This window comes from Pyrus communis, chromosome 3, assembly GCF_963583255.1.
Source record: "Pyrus communis chromosome 3, drPyrComm1.1, whole genome shotgun sequence".
In the NCBI taxonomy this organism is placed as follows: Eukaryota; Viridiplantae; Streptophyta; class Magnoliopsida; order Rosales; family Rosaceae; genus Pyrus; species Pyrus communis.
Genome location: NC_084805.1, coordinates 2,453,034 through 2,472,681, shown reverse-complemented (window position 1 = coordinate 2,472,681; position 19,648 = coordinate 2,453,034). Strand labels below are relative to the sequence as shown.

Genomic DNA, 19,648 nt, shown 5'->3' with positions numbered 1-19,648 from the left:
GTGAGTTGTGTCCATAATAGAATCCCAAATCAATCCTTCAATTTAGGTGTCAAATTGGCCTTATTTGCACTCCAAGACACCGGTCTATCAGACTAATTTGATGAAGTTTTCTACAATCCTACCTAACATTACCTAATATCACATTTTTATTTCAATTGTAGGACCATTTTATGGTTGATTTACATTGATTGGAAATCCAACAATATTTGCTTCTGGCTTCGATTAATAACTCCAGGTTGCTAGGCGATCAAAGGGGTGAGGGTTCGTTATCATAATTTTCCCATAATATACCCTTGCAATTTGATTCATTGCCATGCAAGATTAATTGATTTTTAATTTTGTACAAAAATAGTAATGTATTATTTGGATCCGAGATACTTTGATCAAATGTCCGTAAATTCCTCACAAGATAATGTTAACGCTAGTAGATGTTCTTAGAGAGAAGAAAACTATATTAAAGGTAAAAGAACTAATCTCTGTTATTACAAAAACGTATTACAATTCAAATGGCCACAGCCTAAGGCCGCCACCACCATCACCGTACTCTTACTGCAACTTTGCACTGAGAGAAACAACCCTTTTTTTTCATTTTTCTTTTCATCTTCGATCTTTGCTGGGGATTTCCATGACCATGACAGACGAAACCAACCGTATAAAACCAAGAAAGAACAAGCAGTGACTACAAGAAAGGCTTATGTTATGAATTTCGGATTCATCCATCATAACGGACATCGGTGACGAACCTGTTCTTGATCCACTTGAAGCTGTTTCTTAGACTTGTTTTAACCTTACCTTCCATCGTAAACACGTTGTATGAGGCAACTCTCTTCTTCCTCTGGAGTTCTGGATCAGTTGATGTTGCAAAACCGCTTCCCTTCTGGGTTGGCCCGTTGAAGTTGTACGAGTTCGACCGCTCCCGGAAGTCAAACTCGCCGGAGTAAGCTGAGGTGTAGTGAGGGAATGACTTGCTCTTCTCCATATCAAAAGCGCCTAGCTATAGAAAAAGAGAACCTAATTTTTAAGCTATAGGGAAATTCCCTTTCTCAAGCTTCATGGTACTTATACCGTGAGAGAAGAAATCAACGGTGGAGATTGAGTAGTATCAATCAATGGAAGTGGGTGCATTGCATCCATGCATGATGTGTTGAATGTGGTTGCAGCTCATGTGTGATGTTGGAAGGCTGCTTTTGGTTTGTTGCTATGGGGGAAAGGGCATCATGAGGGCCAGTGGAGTGTGATGGTGTTGGGCTGTTGGGTGGGCCTATGATGGTTCACATGGTGGGATGTGGACACAACACAACTACTTGAGCCATGGGTGGCTGTGGGGCTCTTTAGTGAATAACCTAAGGTTAAGGTATTTATTATTTGTCTATTTATTTAGAGGTAATTTGCATGGAACAGATTCATTGCTATGTGATGTTCTGATTCAGTATTACAATGTTACACAGAAAGAAACTTGCACTTAATGTTGTATCATTTAATTGTAACGCTACAATAAAAGTAAACTCATTCTATATAAGTCATTTTCGTTTGTTTGATAGATAAAATAACCCTAGGTGTGCCATCCATGTATTGCATGTCTCAATCACTAATGAGTGTATATGGAGAATTTGAAGTCATCCGGGCGCCCAACCTAGCTTGCTAATTAAACTTTATGAAAAGTGGTGGAGTCATCTCCTACTTTATGCTTAATCGATGTTGGTGACTTGGTGCTGTGTGGGCCTTGCTATATTATGAAATGGTCGGCATGCATATCTTAAGCACTTAATAATATCTCTACCCAGATCCATATCTAGATATATGCTTTTAATAATCTGATAGATCAGTTTAGTTACACTAGTACCCTAATTTCAAATACGAATCGAGATAACTACTGGTGAACTAAAGTATCAAATATGTTAAAGAGATCAAATATAGCCTATGCTAATTGCTACATGATAAGCATTTCAATTATTTCGAATTACGTAAAAGAGATCAAATATGGCCATATGCTAATTGCTAAACAAATGAAAATAATTATTCATTTGATGTACCAATTCATCCAGCCATACAAATTATTATTCATGTAATGGGTGAAATTTTGTATATTTATAGCTACGTAAGTGAAAGAATATTGGCAAGTGTTGTTCCATGTACACGCGAGTAGTGGGGTGTATAAGAAGGAGAAGACCTTGATAACAAAGAACACATCCTTGTACTGTTTTGATGGTGTTATTTCTTCTTGTTTTGTTAGCATTGGAAGTTTTCCTTTCATGATCCTTGGGAAGTGGATATGATAGTTGGCGTTGGCTACTTATTTATTTTGATGCGTATTTTAGAGGTAAATTTGTGTATTCATTTTGCATGTTTGTTGTTGTAAAATTAGGGATTAGATTTGTTCTTCATTTGGGGCTTATTTGCATCTGTGCTTTTGTTTTATGGCCGTTGTGTTTTGTTGGTGCCGAAGGTGTAAGGGTGACCCAAACAATAGATTGTTGAGGTACACGATGATTGTAGAGAAGACAACTTGTGTCAACTGATAGAGTCTAGTTGAATCATCAAGTGCTTTTATTGGGCTTCTTTGCCCACTTGGCCTCCCAGCAGCTTTTCTTTGAAGTGTATCGTTCATAACATTTTCTTCTATCAATGAACCATATGCTTGAAAAAAAATAATAATAAAAAAAGAACACATAGCTTTAGAATTTTTCCTTTACACACTTTATGTTATTCTGTTATACCGAATCGATAATGTAGTCCCTGTAGTTGAATCCCATTTCTTCTCAAGTTTACATAATCTCAACAATGACACAACTAATTTGTTTGCAATGCTCTATCAAACACATCTACGTAGAACAAATCACATACTTAATAATTAAGACCATAGCGTTTCTTTGCGATTATATGATTCTTTGTGCTAAAGATAGAGAAAAAAAAAAATCATGTGAGAAAAGAAAGATGTATAAATTATGGTGGAGGGAGAAAGAGAGATACGAAGAAGAATACATAAAACAAAAATTATAAAATATTTTTAGGTTTTATTTTTGTGTACTATTATTTCTTATACATGTCTTACATCTCTCTTCGTCCACTAACCTTATTCATAGCTCGTTCCTCCCTCCGCACTCTTTTCTTATATCCAAGAAATGAAAATAAAAAAGTAATGTGATTGTCAACTATAGGACTAGAAGGATTTGAGTGAAAATTGGGCCAAACTAGTTTGGAATATTTTTGTTATTAAGTTGAACTTTTCAAATTAGAGGTGTGCGTCAGTTCAAGACCATTACTATTTAGCCCTCAACATTTGATCTAATGTAAGTTGACTTGCGGAACTTTCAATCTGCATCCGATTTGAACTTTATTAGATTACTTTTACTTTAATTTGTAGTAGATGTTTTAAAAAAAAAAAAAAAATTTTGTAGAGACGGATTGGGCGAGATTAGCTCTTCGTCAACAGTCATGTGCGAGACACCAACTCTCTACCAAAGGGGAAATAACCGTTGCACCCAGAATCCCCACGCCCGTCCCCCTCTACTAGATTTTATTAATTTGTAGTTGATGAAAATATATTTGTGTTGGAATATAAAAATAAGTGTAGGTGTATTTTTGGCAAGATTTTTAAATTCAAACTAATTCATAAAAGAGAAATGCTAAGGGGACTCTTTCAATTGAGACTCTCTATGGATTTTCTGTTACCTCACAGTTTAATGTTAATTGCCGTGTCAACATTATTAAACCAAAAACAAGAGGTGGCACATAGTAATGGAGAGTCCCAATTTTGAGAGAATACCCTTATCATTTCTCATAAAATCTTATTGGAAGAGGTTTTATTGTCCTAGTTTATAAATATTTGGAACTGAAAGTGAATTTTGAATTACTCACTTATATTTATATTTTTTAAAAATAAAATGAATTTCATTCAAACATAACCAGCAAAGAGAGTACATCAACGGCATGTGATAAAGAGAGGCTCCGAAAAAAACTTTGTCAGAGTATAAAACACAGCAAAAGAAAGCCCAACTAAGAAAAAAGAGGCCACACATACACTTCACAACTAAACCTCAATTAGAGACTCAAACTAAATACAATGCATCAGCCATGGTGGTCCGTTTCAACCCAAAAGCAATGTTGATTTCCTTAACAATAGATGATTCTTTGGAGTCATTGCACATCCGCATCCGCTTTGAAATTGAAATCAATGCATGGCACTGTTTCAACGCAATAATGTAGCAATGCTTTTCATGCTTACCATGTAGTGATGTTTTTCATGCTTATTTATATCGCATTGTGGAGCCTGCACTTTCCAATGCGAGAAAACCCTTAGCTGCCTGTCTTACCAAATATATGCCTAGGGCCCGGCCAGGCCACTCAAATGCACTCAAATGCCTATGGCTAAAAGTAAACAAATTAAAATCGAACCCACCAAGGCTCCCTTTCGCTTTCCAAACTTCTTTAGGCTTTCGACTTCTCTTTTAGCTTTAGCTTGGTCCATGCATGTCTTTTCTATATGTACATAATTTTACAGTAAGAGATAGACATCATAATCACATTAGGAGCAATCTGTGGCCTCCCTTTTGCCGTTCGGCGTGCTTAACACAACGAATATTACATGATAACATGTCATTATGAAATCCATTTCACTGTTGAATGAGTTATTTTTTTGGTAGAGGGGAGAGGCAGGCCGCAGTAGGTTCTCGAATGAAGGCGTAAATGCTCTTAAACTGGAGCCACATGTCTCTTGCACTATCATATTTTTTTTTTCCACCAAGCGCTTGTTTGATAAACAAACCAATAAACAATAAAATGGATCTTATATCCCGTTCAAAATCTCAAGCTATACTATGAGATATAGTTATAGTATTTTCATCAATTCAAGTAGTAGCAAATTCAGAAATTTTTATTCTTGAGGAAAAAAATAAATAGATGAAGCCAATACGTGCTTTGCCTAGTTGTCTTAGAAGAAAATGCTATTTTGGAATTTTATTGTGTCTCTATTCATCTCTCTAGGAGGAATTTATAAGATATTACAATCATATCAATAAGGAAATGATTAATTTACATGAAATCATACTAAGCTGGGAATTTCGAGATTATAGGAATATATACAAAAGTCAACACTCCCCCTCAAGTTGGTGCATATATGTTGTACATGCCCAACTTGTGTAAGAACTTTGAAAATATATAACTTAAAACAACCTTTGTGAGGATATCTGCCAACTAATCTTCGGATCTTATTGCCGGTATCTCAATTACTTTCCCTTCCCATTTTTCGTTGATGAAGAATCGATCAACTTCAACATACTTTATTCTATCATGTTGTACCGGATTATGTGCAATATCCCGGGTAGCCTTATTATTACAAAATAATTTTGCGGGTTGATCATGCTTTATACCCAAATCAAGTAATAGAAGCTTAAGCCACAAAATTTCACAAATCCCTAAGGCCATACCTCTGTATTCAGCTTCTGCATTGGAACGGGCAACCATATTTTGTTCTTACTTCTCCACGTAACCAAGTTACCTCCAACAAATGTAAAGTAACCTGATGTAGAGTGCTTATCGTCAACTGAACCAGCCCAATCTACATCAGTATAACCTTTAACTCTAAGATGGTTATTCCGTTTAAACAAAATTCCTTTGCCCGAACTTCCCTTTAAATATCGCAAAATCCTCATTACTGCATTCGTATGTTGTTCTCCAGGGTCATGCATGTATTTACTTACTACATTTAATGCATAAGCAAGGTCTGGTCTTGCATGTGCCAAGTACATTAAACGACCTACTAACCTTTGGTATCTCCCTTTGTCAACTGGTACTTGATTAGGATTTACACTAAGTTTCAACCCTTCCTTTAGTGGTGTAGCGACTGGCTGACAAACTGACATGCCGGTTTCTTGTAACAAGTCAATCATATACTTCATTTGAGACAAGAAAATTCTAGAACTGGTTCTCTATACCTCAATCCCTATAAAATATTTCAGAGATCCAAGGTCTTTCATCTCAAATTTTGTAGATAGGTAGCTTTGCAAGGCCACACATTCTTTCAGATCATTCCCTGTTACAACCATATCATCTACATACACAATAAGTGGAGTCAGCTTCCCATTTTGTCTTTTTAGAAACAAAGTATGATCATAATTACTTTGTCTGTAGCCAAATGCTCTCATCGATTTTGTGAATCTTTCAAACCATGCTCGAGGGGATTGATTCAAGCCATACAAGGATTTCTTCGACTTGCACACCTTTCTTTTGTAGTTATCTGGAACATTACGTCTCTGTGGAAGATCCATATAAATCACTTTTGTCAAGTCTCCAAACAAGAAGACATTCTTCACATCGAACTGTTGTAAGGGCCAATTCAGATTTGCAGCCAAGGATAACAAAATACGGATCGTGTTGATCTTGGCCACTGAAGCAAATGTATCTGTATAGTCAATTCCATATTTTTGAGTGTATCATTTTGCTACTAGTCTTGCCTTGAAGCGATCCAACGTCCCATCACCTTTGTATTTCACAGTATAAACCTATCTGCATCTTATAGGTTTCTTGCTAGCATGGCAAGTCTGTGATCTCCCAGGTAACATTATTCTTCAAAGACTTCAACTCTTCATTCATTGTTGCTTGCCAATGTGGATTAGCTAAAGCCTTATGCACACTGCTAGATACAGTAGATAATTCATGCACAATTGACTTATTTGATTCTGACAGATGACTGGTAGACACATAATTACTTAAAGGGTATAACACATTAGACTCAAGATTGAGTTTATTCACTGAATACCTAGTCTTGCACTTAAGGTCAGTTTCATAAGTAAGTTTAGTAATACCTTGAGTGACTGGGCAACCACATTTTGTTTTTACTCCTCCACGTAACCAAGTTACCTCCAACAAATGTAAAGTAACCTAATGTAGAGCGCCTATCGTCAACTGAACCAGCCCAATCTACATCACTATAACCTTTAATTCTAAGATGGTTATTCCATTTAAACAAAATTCCTTTGCCCGAACTTCCCTTTAAATATCGCAAAATCCTTATTACTGCATTCATATGTTGTTTTCCAGGGTCATGCATGTATTGACTTACTACATTTAATGCATAAGCAAGGTCTGGTCTTGCGTGTGCCAAGTACATTAAACGACCTACTAACCTTTGGTATCTCCCTTTTGTCAACTGGTACTTGATTAGGATTTACACTAAGTTTCAACCCTTCCTCTAGTTGTGTAGCGACTAGTTGACAAGCTGACATGCCTGTTTCTTGAAACAGATCAATGATATACTTCCTTTGAAACAAGAAAATTCTAGAACTGCTTCTTGATACCTCAATCCCTAGAAAATATTTCAGAGATGCAAGGTCCTTCATCTCAAATTCTGTAGATACGTAGCTTTGCAAGGTTGCACGTTTATCCCGATCATTCCTTGTTACCAACATATCATCTACATACACAATAAGTGCAGTCAACTTCCCATTTTGTCTTTTTAGAAACAAACTATGATCGAAATTACTTTGTCTGTAGCCAAATGCTCTCATTGATTTTGTGAATCTTCTAAACCAAGCTCGAAGAGATTGCTTCAAGCCATACAAGGATTTCTTCAACTTGTACACCTTTCTTTTGTAGTTATTTGAAGCATTACATCCTGGTGGAAGATCCATATAAATCTCTTCTATTAAATCTCCATGCAAGAAGACATTCTTCACATCGAAGTGTTGGCCAATTCAGATTTGCAGCAAAAGATAACAAAACAAGGACCGTGTTGATCTCGGCCACTAAAGCAAATGTATCTGTATAGTCGATTCTATATTTTTGAATTGCTACTAGTCTTGCCTTGAAGCGATCCAACGTCCCATCAGCTTTGTATTTTATAGTATAAATCCATTTGCATCCCACAGGTTTCTTGCCAGCTGGTAAGTCTATGGTCTCCCAGGAAGCATTCTTCTTCAAAGACTTTAACTTTTCATTCATTGTTGCTTGCCAACGTGGATCAGCTAATGCCTCTTGCACACTGTTAGGAATAGCTACAGTAGACATATAATTGCTTAACAGGTTTATCACATTAGACTCATGATTGAGTTTATTCATTGAATACGTAGTCTTGCACTTAGCGCCAACTTCATAAGTAAGTTTAATAATACCTCGAGTGACACGGTTAAGGAAGTAACGTGGTGATGGTGCATTCAGGATCGAAGATGATTGGTTATGGTCATTGGGGCTCAATGGTGGCGAGATTAATTGTAAGATAGCCAGTGGTACTGGATTGTTCAGTGGTGAAGAAGTTAGTAAGTTGCCCGATGGTGTCAACTCGTCCTTATCAAGTTTTTCAACATTGTCTTCATGAGAACAATTACCACTTATCTTTGAGATATCACCACTTAATTCCAAGTCATTCACATTATTATTTTCTTGTGAATGATCACCACTTGTTTCCAAGTCATCACCACTTAAATCCAAATCATTCACATCATTATTTTCTTATGAATGACCACCACTTATTTCCAAGACATCACCACTTAAATCCAAATCATTCACAATATCTATATCTGGAACAGTATAATCGAGAGTTTGAACTTTTGTTTGGTTCTTCCCCTGAAGTGAAAACTTGGGATTGGCAAAATACATATCATGCTCACTTAATGCAACATCCATAGTGACAAACAACTTTTTCGTTGGAGGGTGATTACATCGATATCCTTTTTTATTTGAGGCATATCCTACAAACACACAAAGTATGGTTCCAGGTTCAAGCTTACTCATCTGCTGTTTATGGAGATGAATGAATGCCATACAGCCAAACACGTGAGGTAGAAGATTAGGGATTGTAGGAGAATCAACATATAAGGAGAGAGCTTGAAGTGGTGTCTGAAAATATGATAATAGGAGACTTGCATTGAGCAAGGAAGCACGAATAACCTCTAGAAGATGACGGTTATTACGTTCTGCAACCCCACTTTGTTGTGGAGTATAAGGACATGTAATTTGATGAACAATTGGCGATACTCAGCTCCATGTCGTGGGAACGAGTTGCCAACTCCTTAAATATTCTTAGCTTTATGCCTTGGAAGATGTAATGTAACCCCCAATGCATGCCTTGAACACACATCTCAATGGCGGAGGTTTCAGAAAGTCAATCTTTGGAATCCAAACTTAATGAACGCCATCTATTGATGTAGTCGACGACAGGTTCATCTTTCCATTACTTTGTAGATGTTGTAGAAGCCGTTGAGGAATTTCCTTTTAAGCTGGTCCCAGCTATTGATAGATTCGAGCTCGAAGTCGGTGTACCAGTCAAATGCGTTGATGAGATAGTCTCATTCCGTCCCAACATTGTTGCAGGTTTCAATGAAATGAGCACTATGTTGTTTAGGATTTCCCTTTCCATTGAATTGCATAAATTTTGGCAGCTGATAACCCCTTGGCATCATCAAGGTATCAATCTTCTTGGAGTATGGCTTTGAGTCTAGCATGGAGTCGTATGAGCTTCCTTTGTATTGCGCCTTGATCGTGCTAATGTTCATCTTCTGCAGCTGCTAGATAGAGAGAGATCACATGAGCATCGTTGTCTGGTCCGACTTCTCCTCAACTTTTTGCATCAGAGGCTCTTCATCCTCGTCGGTTTCCTTCTTTTGTAGATTAGCCTTTGGGTCGTGGTCAACTTTTTCGGCATGCTGCACCTCCAGTCGGTTGACGATTGTGGCAATTTGCAAATCATTTTCCTCCACGATCTTTGTCAGCCTTGCGATTGCTTCGCTTATTTGTGCCAGCTACTCCTCGATTGAAGTCACACTAGTATATTGACTTGCATGGCTACGGGATACGAGCTGTTGCTTGAGTCGGCATTGGAAGTCAACGACTTCGAGTACCTCATCGAGCTTTCTTCCCTTGGCGCCCTTAGTGAGGCCAGGGTGATCACGGGATCGTGCCTTAGGGGTTCTTGCTCCTTCAGCTGAGTTGATATAGGGGTGGAAGGCACGGCAGAAAGAGTTATTGCCTTACTTCGGGTTGTGACGCCTAAAGTGCCACCACTTGCAGCAATGATGTTCTTGTTCATTGCGTTGGTTGTGGGAACAACTTGATCCTTTCTTGATGCCATGTGTGTTTTTTTGTGGATTTGAAGACCGAGATGAGAGGCAAAAAGGTCCCAATGGGCGTGCCAAATTTGTAAACATGAAAATTTTGTATTGAATAAAATGAGAACACGTGTACAAAGTAGATTTGTATTGATTTGAATTTGGAGGATACAATCTCTGTTTATAATTTTCCTTTGATTCAGTCTTCAAATTTGAAGTAGATGCGTAGGTTGTTGATCCAAGGGTCACGATGACTTAATCTCGGATGAATGATTGAACGATTGCTTAAGTTTTGAGCTTGAAATAATGCGTGGATGGTTTTTACCTCAAAGTGTGGCAAAGTTGATGTCGATGCAAGATTTCATTGATTCAAGGGTCTTGGCAACTTGATCTTGAAATGAACATCGTTACAAGTTTTGAGCTTGCAACAAAGTCTTGAAGGAATTGGCACAGGTGCTTGTTGATTCTTCAAGGGAATGCTTCGGCTTTAGTTGTGCGTTCGTTAAAGAGAGCTTTGGAAGCTTATTAGTCTTCAAAGATTTGTGTAGAGGTTGTTCTCAATGTTTAATTTTTGACCCCTTTGTGTGTCTTGGGTCCTTGTATTTTTATAGACTTCTAAAGCCATGCCTTTGGATAGATTAGACCTTGATTTATGTCTTGATTCGTCCATGAGATAATTTAGTCATGTTTTGTGTCTTAATTTCAGCCACCTCCCTTATATTGGTCGAAATTTATAGGCCTTGTTGCTTGTTTGTAAGCAATCTTTAATTCTTCCTTATTTTGTGAAGATGTTTTAGCATTCTTTCCTGTTTTGAGAGATTTTGGGTCCCTTGCCAATTTTAAGGGGGATTTTCTCCCTTTTGCCAAATTTTGGGAATGTTTTACACTTCCTTTGCATGATTTGTGCCACATGTCCTAGATGTCATGTTTTGTGTCTTAATTTCAGCCACCTCCCTTATATTGGTCGAAATTTAAAGGCCTTGTTGCTTGTTTGTAAGCAATCTTTAATTCTTCCTTATTTTGTGAAGATGTTTTAGCATTCTTTCCTGTTTTGAGAGATTTTGGGCCCCTTGCCAATTTTAAGGGGGATTTTCTCCCTTTTGCCAAATTTTGGGAATGTTTTACACTTCCTTTGCATGATTTGTGCCACATGTCCTAGATGTCATGTTTTGTGTCTTAATTTCAGCCACCTCCCTTATATTGGTCGAAATTTATAGGCCTTGTTGCTTGTTTGTAAGCAATCTTTAATTCTTCCTTATTTTGTGAAGATGTTTTAGCATTCTTTCCTGTTTTGAGAGATTTTGGGCCCCTTGCCAATTTTAAGGGGGATTTTCTCCCTTTTGCCAAATTTTGGGAATGTTTTACACTTCCTTTGCATGATTTGTGCCACATGTCCTAGATGACCTATCCATTTGTGATGAGTCATATGCTATGTGGAGTTTTGTGATGCACCTTTTGTATGCAATGAAATTTAAATGTCTACACACCTCTGCAATAGCTTGAGCAGCCTCTTATGGGCTGAGACAATAACAACAGACCATCATCGCCTTTTTGATACAGCTCATTCTGATATACTATATAATTTGTAGCATGTACCCTTGTCTTGCGGTCGTGCTTGCCATAGGGTAATCAAGGTATCGTATAATTGATTTTCTCCAATCATCTGGCAATGTCTCGACCATGCAAAAATCTATAGGAGCCTCTTGTTCGAGTAACGAAGGTAAATACATAACTCGTGTCCGGATTACGCCGTCCAGTTTGAGAGCTTGTTGATTAACCAAGGCCAGGTATGGACGTTGATCAACTGGTATGACCAGGCCTACGTCGGCCCCCAATAATTGTGCTCCAAAGGCTATTTGGGCCAACTCATCTGCATCGATATTTTGAATTTGAGAGATATGTTTGAATGTGATGCTTGCAAATGATTCGGCTAAATAGCTGGTGACCATATGATAGGGCGCCATAGTACAACTCATGCAACGGAAAGTCCCACTGAGCTGGTTAATCACAAGTTTTGAATCACCGAGGATGAGCACGTGGGCTGCCTTTAAGCTATGAAGAATATTAAGGCTGATGATGAGGGCTTCGTATTTGATCTGATTGTTGGTATGATTGAAATCTAACTTAAGAGAAAAATACCATCTGTAATGGTCAGGTGATTGGATGACAATGCCGACACCGGCCGAGGTCATAGTACTAGAACTGTCGAAATACATTGTCCAATAATTGTTATGTGATACCACTATGCCAATTTTGGGGCATACAAAGGAAAGTTCGCCGAAGATCATCTAAACGTCTTCAGTGGCGTTTTGACTTAACTACAACATCATCGATGTACACTTCAACAATTGTGCCAATTAGGTTATGAAAAATGGTATTCATGGCATGTTGATATGTGGCACTGATGTTCTTATGTCCAAAAGGCATAACGATCCATTTGTAGGTCCCGAGCGCCCCAGGGCATCGAAAAACGGTTTTATGAAACTCCATTTGTTCTTCGACGAATCTGAAGTGTGAGGGTGTGGTGGCTGGGTTGAGGGACTGGGTTTCTGGGTTGATAAAATATTTTTGTGTCTGTTTGGTTACAGGTTTCTAGGTTGAGTATGATGATGGTTAGTTAAGCTTTTTTTAAGTATTTTGAAGAAAATTATTTATTGCTATTAAATATTTCTAAATGAATTTTTAGATTTTTGGCATTATTAAATAATTAAGCCTTAGTTTATTTTTTATTTCTTTAATGTCCACGTGGAGCCACAATAACACATGGATGCAGGGTCGGTCTAGAGATTTTTGAGGGTACTACTTCCTAAATTCGAGTTGTTGTTGCGCCTGTCAAATAAAGTGTGGGTCTGTGTGATTGATCGTCCCCAGGCCCTAGCCAAATTTTATATATTTATACTCTTATGAAAAGAAATTTGTAAAAATTGAAAGGTAAATAAGCACACATGGTGTTTTGAACCCAAGACCTCCTCATTAATTTCAAACAACAAAACCACCAATTCTAGTTAAATTTCTTTGTTATTGAACCAAATTTTATAAATTTATACTCTTATGAAAACATATATAAATATATCACCCTAATAATTTTGGTGCCCCCAATTATTTTGGGCCTCGGACGGTCACCCTACCAGCATTGGGCCTGGACTGGGCTTGCATGGATGCACAGTTGTCGTCCATGTGGGAGTCACATCATGCTTTAGTGAAGTTGCCAACAATCAACTTAACAGAAGTATGAATATGAGAAAAAAGGTAACTTGAGGTATGCGACTGGGATGAAAAACATTTGATGTATGAAAGTTTGGAAACCACGATACTTTCAGGGTAGTAAAGTGAGAATTACTCTATTTAGATTGAGAATGTCATTGTGACAATATCTTATGTATAGGTATATGTCGCTCTCAGCTTAGGGGTGTTATATAACATGTTTATATACTAGTTGTTCGATTTGGATTGAAGTCAAGTAATTACTTTTTGATTGGTGAACAACACAGATGTTCTTCGTAGAAAGATCAACAGGTAAAAATGCTACATGTTAAGTGCAAGGGATCTTTCGATTACATGCGGACCTCTTCTTTGTCTGAGTGTGAGGATGTGTATGAATTAAATTAAAATTAATTAATTAAGGATAATCCTTTAATTAATTTTTCACCAAATGTTGACCCGTGTCACTTTTGATGACTCGTTCGGTTTTAATGAGTCGCATGTCATGTGTGTAACTTGTGAGGCTTACGGTGTGTGCCATGTGAGCCCTGACATCCTAAAACTTTAATTTAGGGGTGCGTATTTATTTCACCGGTGTGTGCCATGTGTCTAAAGAAATATGATAGCTGAATTTCTTCTTCTTATTATTGAAAGAACTAGGGTTACAACATTATATAGAGTCGCACTCTAACTTGGATCCTATACTAAAGCCTATAAACAAGGCAGTCAAAATACAAAACAAGTAAGTAAATAATTAATTAACTAACAATTTACAATATTTACTTAACCAATTCTGTGATTCCTTCCTTAATACTCCCCCTCAAGTTGGAGTGTATGTTAATGACACCCAACTTGCTGAGTAGTGTTTCAAATTATGTTTAACTTAATGGCTTGGTAAAAATGTCAGCTGGTTGATCAGATGTCCGTATGTAGACTGTACGAACCATTCCTTCTTGAATCTTCTCTCTTACCAAATGACAATCAATTTCTATGTGTTTCGTCCGTTCATGAAATACCGGATTCGAAGCAATGTACATGGCTGCTTGATTGTCACAAAATAAAGTGACTGGTTGTGGATGATTCACCTTCAAATCTTTTAAAATGTTCTTCAACCATGTAATCTCACAGCATGTAGTGGCCATGGAACGGTATTCTATCTCTGCACTGGAGCGAGATACAGTAGTTTGTTTCTTTGTTTTCCAAGAAATCGGTGCTTGACCAAGCTGAATGCAATAACCCGTTATTGATCTCCTCGTATCCTTGCATCTAGCCTAGTCAGCATCACAAAATGCCCTTAATTGCAATGATCCTGTAGAGGGTAGAAAAATACCTTGTCCAGGTGCACTTTTGATATACTTGAGAACTTTGTGTGCTGCTTCAAGGTGTGGTTGTCTAGGCTTTTCCATGAATTGACTTAGCATGTGGACGACATATGCTAGGTCCGGCCTTGTTATAGTCAAGTAGATTAATCTTCCTACAAGCCTTCTGTATGGTGATGCATCAACTAATAGCTTTCCTTCTGTCTGTGTGAGAGAAATGTTTTGCTCTACAGGAAATCTTGAAGGTTTGGCACCTAAGAATCCCGCATCATCTAATATATCCAATGCATATTTTCTTTGGCACAAGGTTATGCCATGCTTGGACCGCGCAACCTCTATCCCCAAGAAATATTTGAGTTTGCCCAAGTCTTTCAATTTAAATTGTTGCGAGAGAAACTGCTTTGTATCCTCAATTTCTTGCAAATTATTTCCGGCCAGTATTACATCATCAACATAAACTAGCAAAGCAATGAAGTTACCTTGATGATTTCGGACGAATAGTGAGTAGTCAGACCATGACTGGTGAAAACCAGCAGCCTTGAGAGCATTGGAAAGTTTAAGGAACCATTGCCTCGAAGCTTGTTTTAGGCCATATAAGGATTTATTTAACTTGCATACTCGAGTCTCCCCCTTTCGGCCGAAACCAAGAGGCAAGCACATGTAAACTTCTTCGTCGAGGTCACCATGTAAAAAGGCGTTATTAACGTCGAGTTGATGTAAGTGCCATCCACGGACAGCAGCCACACTAAGGAGGACACGAACAGTGGTCAATTTGGCAACAGGAGCAAAAGTTTCTCTGTAATCTACACCTTCGATTTGACTGTAACCTTTCGCAACCAACCAAGCGGGCTTTATAACGCTCGATAGTCCCATCAGGTTTCAGTTTCACCTTATAGACCCATTTGCAACCAATGGGGCGTTTGTGTTGGGGTAAAGGGACGAGAGACCAAGTGTTGTTGGCCTGAAGAGCCTCAATTTCGTGCTTCATGGCAGCACGCCAATTTGGATTTTGGACAGCCTGCAAAAATGTGGTAGGTTCTTGGATGGCTGTGATGTTAGCAACAAAAGTTCTATGGGGTGAAGAGAGACGATGGTAAGATAAGAAGTGAGAGAGAGGGTGAGAGGTACCTGTTGACGTGACCACATTCGTGGAAGATGAAGGAGCAGGTCTGGACGGGAGAGAGGTCTCGACGTGAAAGTCCTGCAAAAATTGGGAGATTTTGGTAGGGCGTGTGCCACGTCGTGGTGCAGATGGTATAGCAGCCACGGGGCAAATGGGGTTGGGGTTAAGAGGTGGGATTGGTGACGCGGGGTTGTTGTCCAGAGGGGTAGAGGACGGTGTCGGTGTAGTGGATGGTGAGTCGGTGGAAAATGGGGTATCGGTGGAAGGATGATGATGCATGGGAGCAAGGTTGGAATTATGAGGATGCATGGGAGCAGGGTCGGTGGGCGGTGCAGTGAGCATATCTAGTGAATGGGGTAGGATAGGAGACGTGTCATAAGACAAAGAGGAAGGTGGTACATCCATAGCACACGGTGACGGTGGAAAAGGGGGGTTGGGCAAGGAACTAGGTACAACGGAAATATTGGAGGTGTGGTAGAGAAAATGGTCCTCAAAGAATGTGACATCCCGTGACACAAAAACCTTTTGAAGTGTGAGATCAAACAACTTATAACCCTTTTGCGCATAAGGATAACCAAGAAAAATACAACGACGTGCACGAGGGTCAAATTTTGAAGGTTTTTGTGCATGGGTGGATGCAAAACACAAACAGCCAAAAACACGTAGGTGTGTGTAAGTTGGTTCTTTATGAAACAATTTTTGATATGGTGTTTGCCCTTGAAGGAGAGGAGTAGGTGTGCGATTGATGAGGTAGGCCGAAGTAAGGATGGCATCACCCCAAAAACGTTTAGGAAGGTTGGCTTGAAATAGTAGGGATCGAGCAACATTGAGCAAGTGGCGATGCTTCGTTCAACGACACCATTTTGTTGTGGTGTGTTGACGCAACTAGTTTGGTGAATGATGCCTTTGAGAGTGTAAAATGTGTTTAGTTTGAACTCAGGACCATTGTCACTTCGAACTATTTTGACCTTAGTGTTGAATTGATTTTCTACCATGTGAATGAACTGAACAAGGAGATTTTGGGTGTCAGACTTGTGTTTCATCAAATAAACCCATGTGCACCGAGTATAATCATCGACAATAGTGAGAAAGTATTTGGCACCGGAAAGAGACGCAACTTGATAACCACCCCAAATATCAACATGAATTAATTCAAAACATGACTGAGTAGAGATAGAACTTAATGAAAAAGATGATCTTGTTTGTTTGGCCAATGGGCAAATAAAACATTTATTTGAATCACAAGTTTTATTGTGCAAAAAGGGAAATAACATGGATACTTTGTGCGATGGATGCCCAAGGCGTTGGTGCCAAAATGTAGATGGTAGGGTGGTAACGGTGTTGCATGTTCCTTTCTTTGGTGGGTCGAGATAATAGAGTCCCTCCCGTTCAAATCCCATCCCAGTCATCTTCCCCGAGCGTAGGTCCTGTATGACACAAAATTGTTTTAGAAAAATGGTAATGTACAGGGAATCATAGGCTAATTTGCTAATGGATATCAAATTTAGCTTAAAGAATGGTACACATAAAACATTATCAAGAACAAGATGGGGAGAGAAAACAACTCGTCTGACATGGGTGACCGTAGCAAGGGATCCGTTGGGTAACTCAACAGTACGGTTTTCAACAGGTTTCAAGGATGTAAGGAAGGTAGGGCTACATACTATGTGGTCTGTGGCTCCACTATCCAAAATCCAAACGGTTTTCTGTCCATTACGTACAAAGGAGAAGGCTTTACCTGAAAGTTCTTCAGAGTTTGAAGAATTACCCACTTGGTTGACGAAAGGTTACAGTCAAATCGAAGGTGTAGATTACAGAGAAACTTTTGCTCCTGTTGCCAAATTGACCACTGTTCGTGTCCTCCTTAGTGTGGCTGCTGTCCGTGGATGGCACTTACATCAACTCGACGTTAATAACGCCTTTTTACATGGTGACCTTGACGAAGAAGTTTACATGTGCTTGCCTCCTGGTTTCGGCCGAAAGGGGGAGACTCGAGGAGGATATGCTCTTGTTTAACAATTGTAGAATCTACTTACAATCCTCTTGGGAAAAAGGGAAGTTTGGCAGCACGTCTCTTTTGGCATTTGTCATGACTTGGTTGCCTTTGGAAGGACGACCTTGTTCAACCTCAGCAGCCGCCTTTCGTTTACGACAAAAATCAAAGGTGTGACCCTTCCATCCACAAAATATGCACTTGAGATGCGCCCGACAATTTTTGGTGGTGTGGTTTGTTTTGTTGCACTTCAAACATCGATTCCCATGATCCTCAGACTCGGCTTCCCGATTTGTAGTTTTCACGGCAAACACTGCTGCCTCTGGTTGGGCAGTGCCTTTCCCATTAGAGACTTCTAGTTGACGTTCATGACGAAGAACCAAGGAATAAGCTTTGTTCACCGTGGGCAGTGGCTCGAGTAGAAGGGTATTGCTACGAACAGTGGCATACGAGTCATTCAAACCCATGAGGAATTTCATGGTTTTCTGAGTCTCCACGTAACAAGCAATCTCCTTCTTCGTTTCACAACTACAAGCTGGGATTGAGCATAGGACATCCCGTTCATCCCAAAGACTTTTCAGTTTGGTGAAATAAGAACTCACGGTCATGGTTCCTTGCTCACAATCGTGGATTTCATTCTCTAAATGGAAAAGTTGTACGATATTCACATGAGAAAATCTTTCTTGCAAGTCAAGCCACATTTGACGAGCATCCTTACAATGGATAACACTTCCTGAAATTTCCTTGGACATCGATCCCAATAACCATGTCTTGACTAAATTGTTGCATCGATTCCATTGTTGCAACTCTTCGTGTTTGTCCTCACTTGGTTTCTTGATTGTGCCATCAACAAGTCCAAGTTTGTTCTTGACCGTTAAGGCCATTGTCATGGATTGAACCCATGTACCATAATTATCTTCCACCAATGGCTGTGGTACGAGAACTGCACCAGGCTGGTCCGAATGATGGAGATAGAGTGGGTGGTTTGGGTTTTCCCACTTTAGATGTGAGGCTATGCCTGAAGAAGTTATTTGTGTTTCTGGTTTGTCACCCATGGCTGCGTCGGCTTGGGTGGCTTTTTGTGTTTTGCTGTGTTTCCCAGATCAACTCTCTGGTACCATCTAAAGAAATATGATAGCTGAATTTCTTCTTCTTATTATTGAAAGAACTAGGGTTACAACATTATATAGAGTCGCACTCTAACTTGGATCCTATACTAAAGCCTATAAACAAGGCAGTCAAAATACAAAACAAGTAAGTAAATAATTAATTAACAATTTACAATATTTACTTAACCAATACTAAGAGTTATAAATGAAAGATAATATTGTTTTGATGTAATCTAATGTTGAATAATGGTTAATTGTAAACTTAGAGAGAAAATAAAAAAGAAATGATAAACAAACTGATACCAAATAAGAGCATATTGAACATCGATCCCATTTGGATACCGTATTAACTAATAAAGAAATAATAAAAATCAATTACAAACTATTATTCTTATTCATAAACACAAAATAAAAAAGAAGGCTACAAATTACAGACAACTATAATCCTACATCTTGCCAGAACATTCGAAATTACAAAAGTATATTTACAAGTTATCCTAACATGAAAATAAACCAAAGTACTACTTAGTTATTGTGCTTTGTTTTTTTTGGGAACTCCAGGCGACCTACCTGGAACTGGTATGCCTACTTTCTTTGCATGAATAATCTTCATTTGCAGACGCAACCTACTGATCATCTTCTCTACATCATCTGCAATGACAAGATCAGGAACTTCATCATTAATTAGTTACCGAACATTTATGTGTTAAATAATAATTTAATATATACATATGTGTGTGTGAGAGAGGAGAAAAATTTGTATGGGGCTTGGCTTGCTACTAGATTTCGCTGAATGGCACTACAATCCACTTAAAACTTGCCACGTGGCAAGTCTTAAATATATTCTTTTATATTTAAAATTT

The 19,648-nt window shown here is 38.6% G+C and overlaps 2 protein-coding genes across 2 annotated transcripts; both read right to left on the bottom strand.

Annotated features, from left to right (window-relative positions):
• Positions 1 to 454: 454 nt before the first annotated feature.
• On the bottom strand, positions 455 to 1,057 carry LOC137729875 (uncharacterized). Its single transcript, XM_068468926.1, has one exon. It carries the CDS (start codon positions 977 to 979, stop codon positions 713 to 715), a length of 267 nt encoding a protein of 88 aa, XP_068325027.1. The 5' UTR covers positions 980 to 1,057; the 3' UTR covers positions 455 to 712.
• Positions 1,058 to 17,711: 16,654 nt separating this feature from the next.
• LOC137727629 (uncharacterized) lies at positions 17,712 to 18,731 on the bottom strand. Its single transcript, XM_068466452.1, has one exon. It carries the CDS (start codon positions 18,729 to 18,731, stop codon positions 17,712 to 17,714), a length of 1,020 nt encoding a protein of 339 aa, XP_068322553.1.
• Between the last annotated feature and the right edge of the window lie 917 nt (positions 18,732 to 19,648).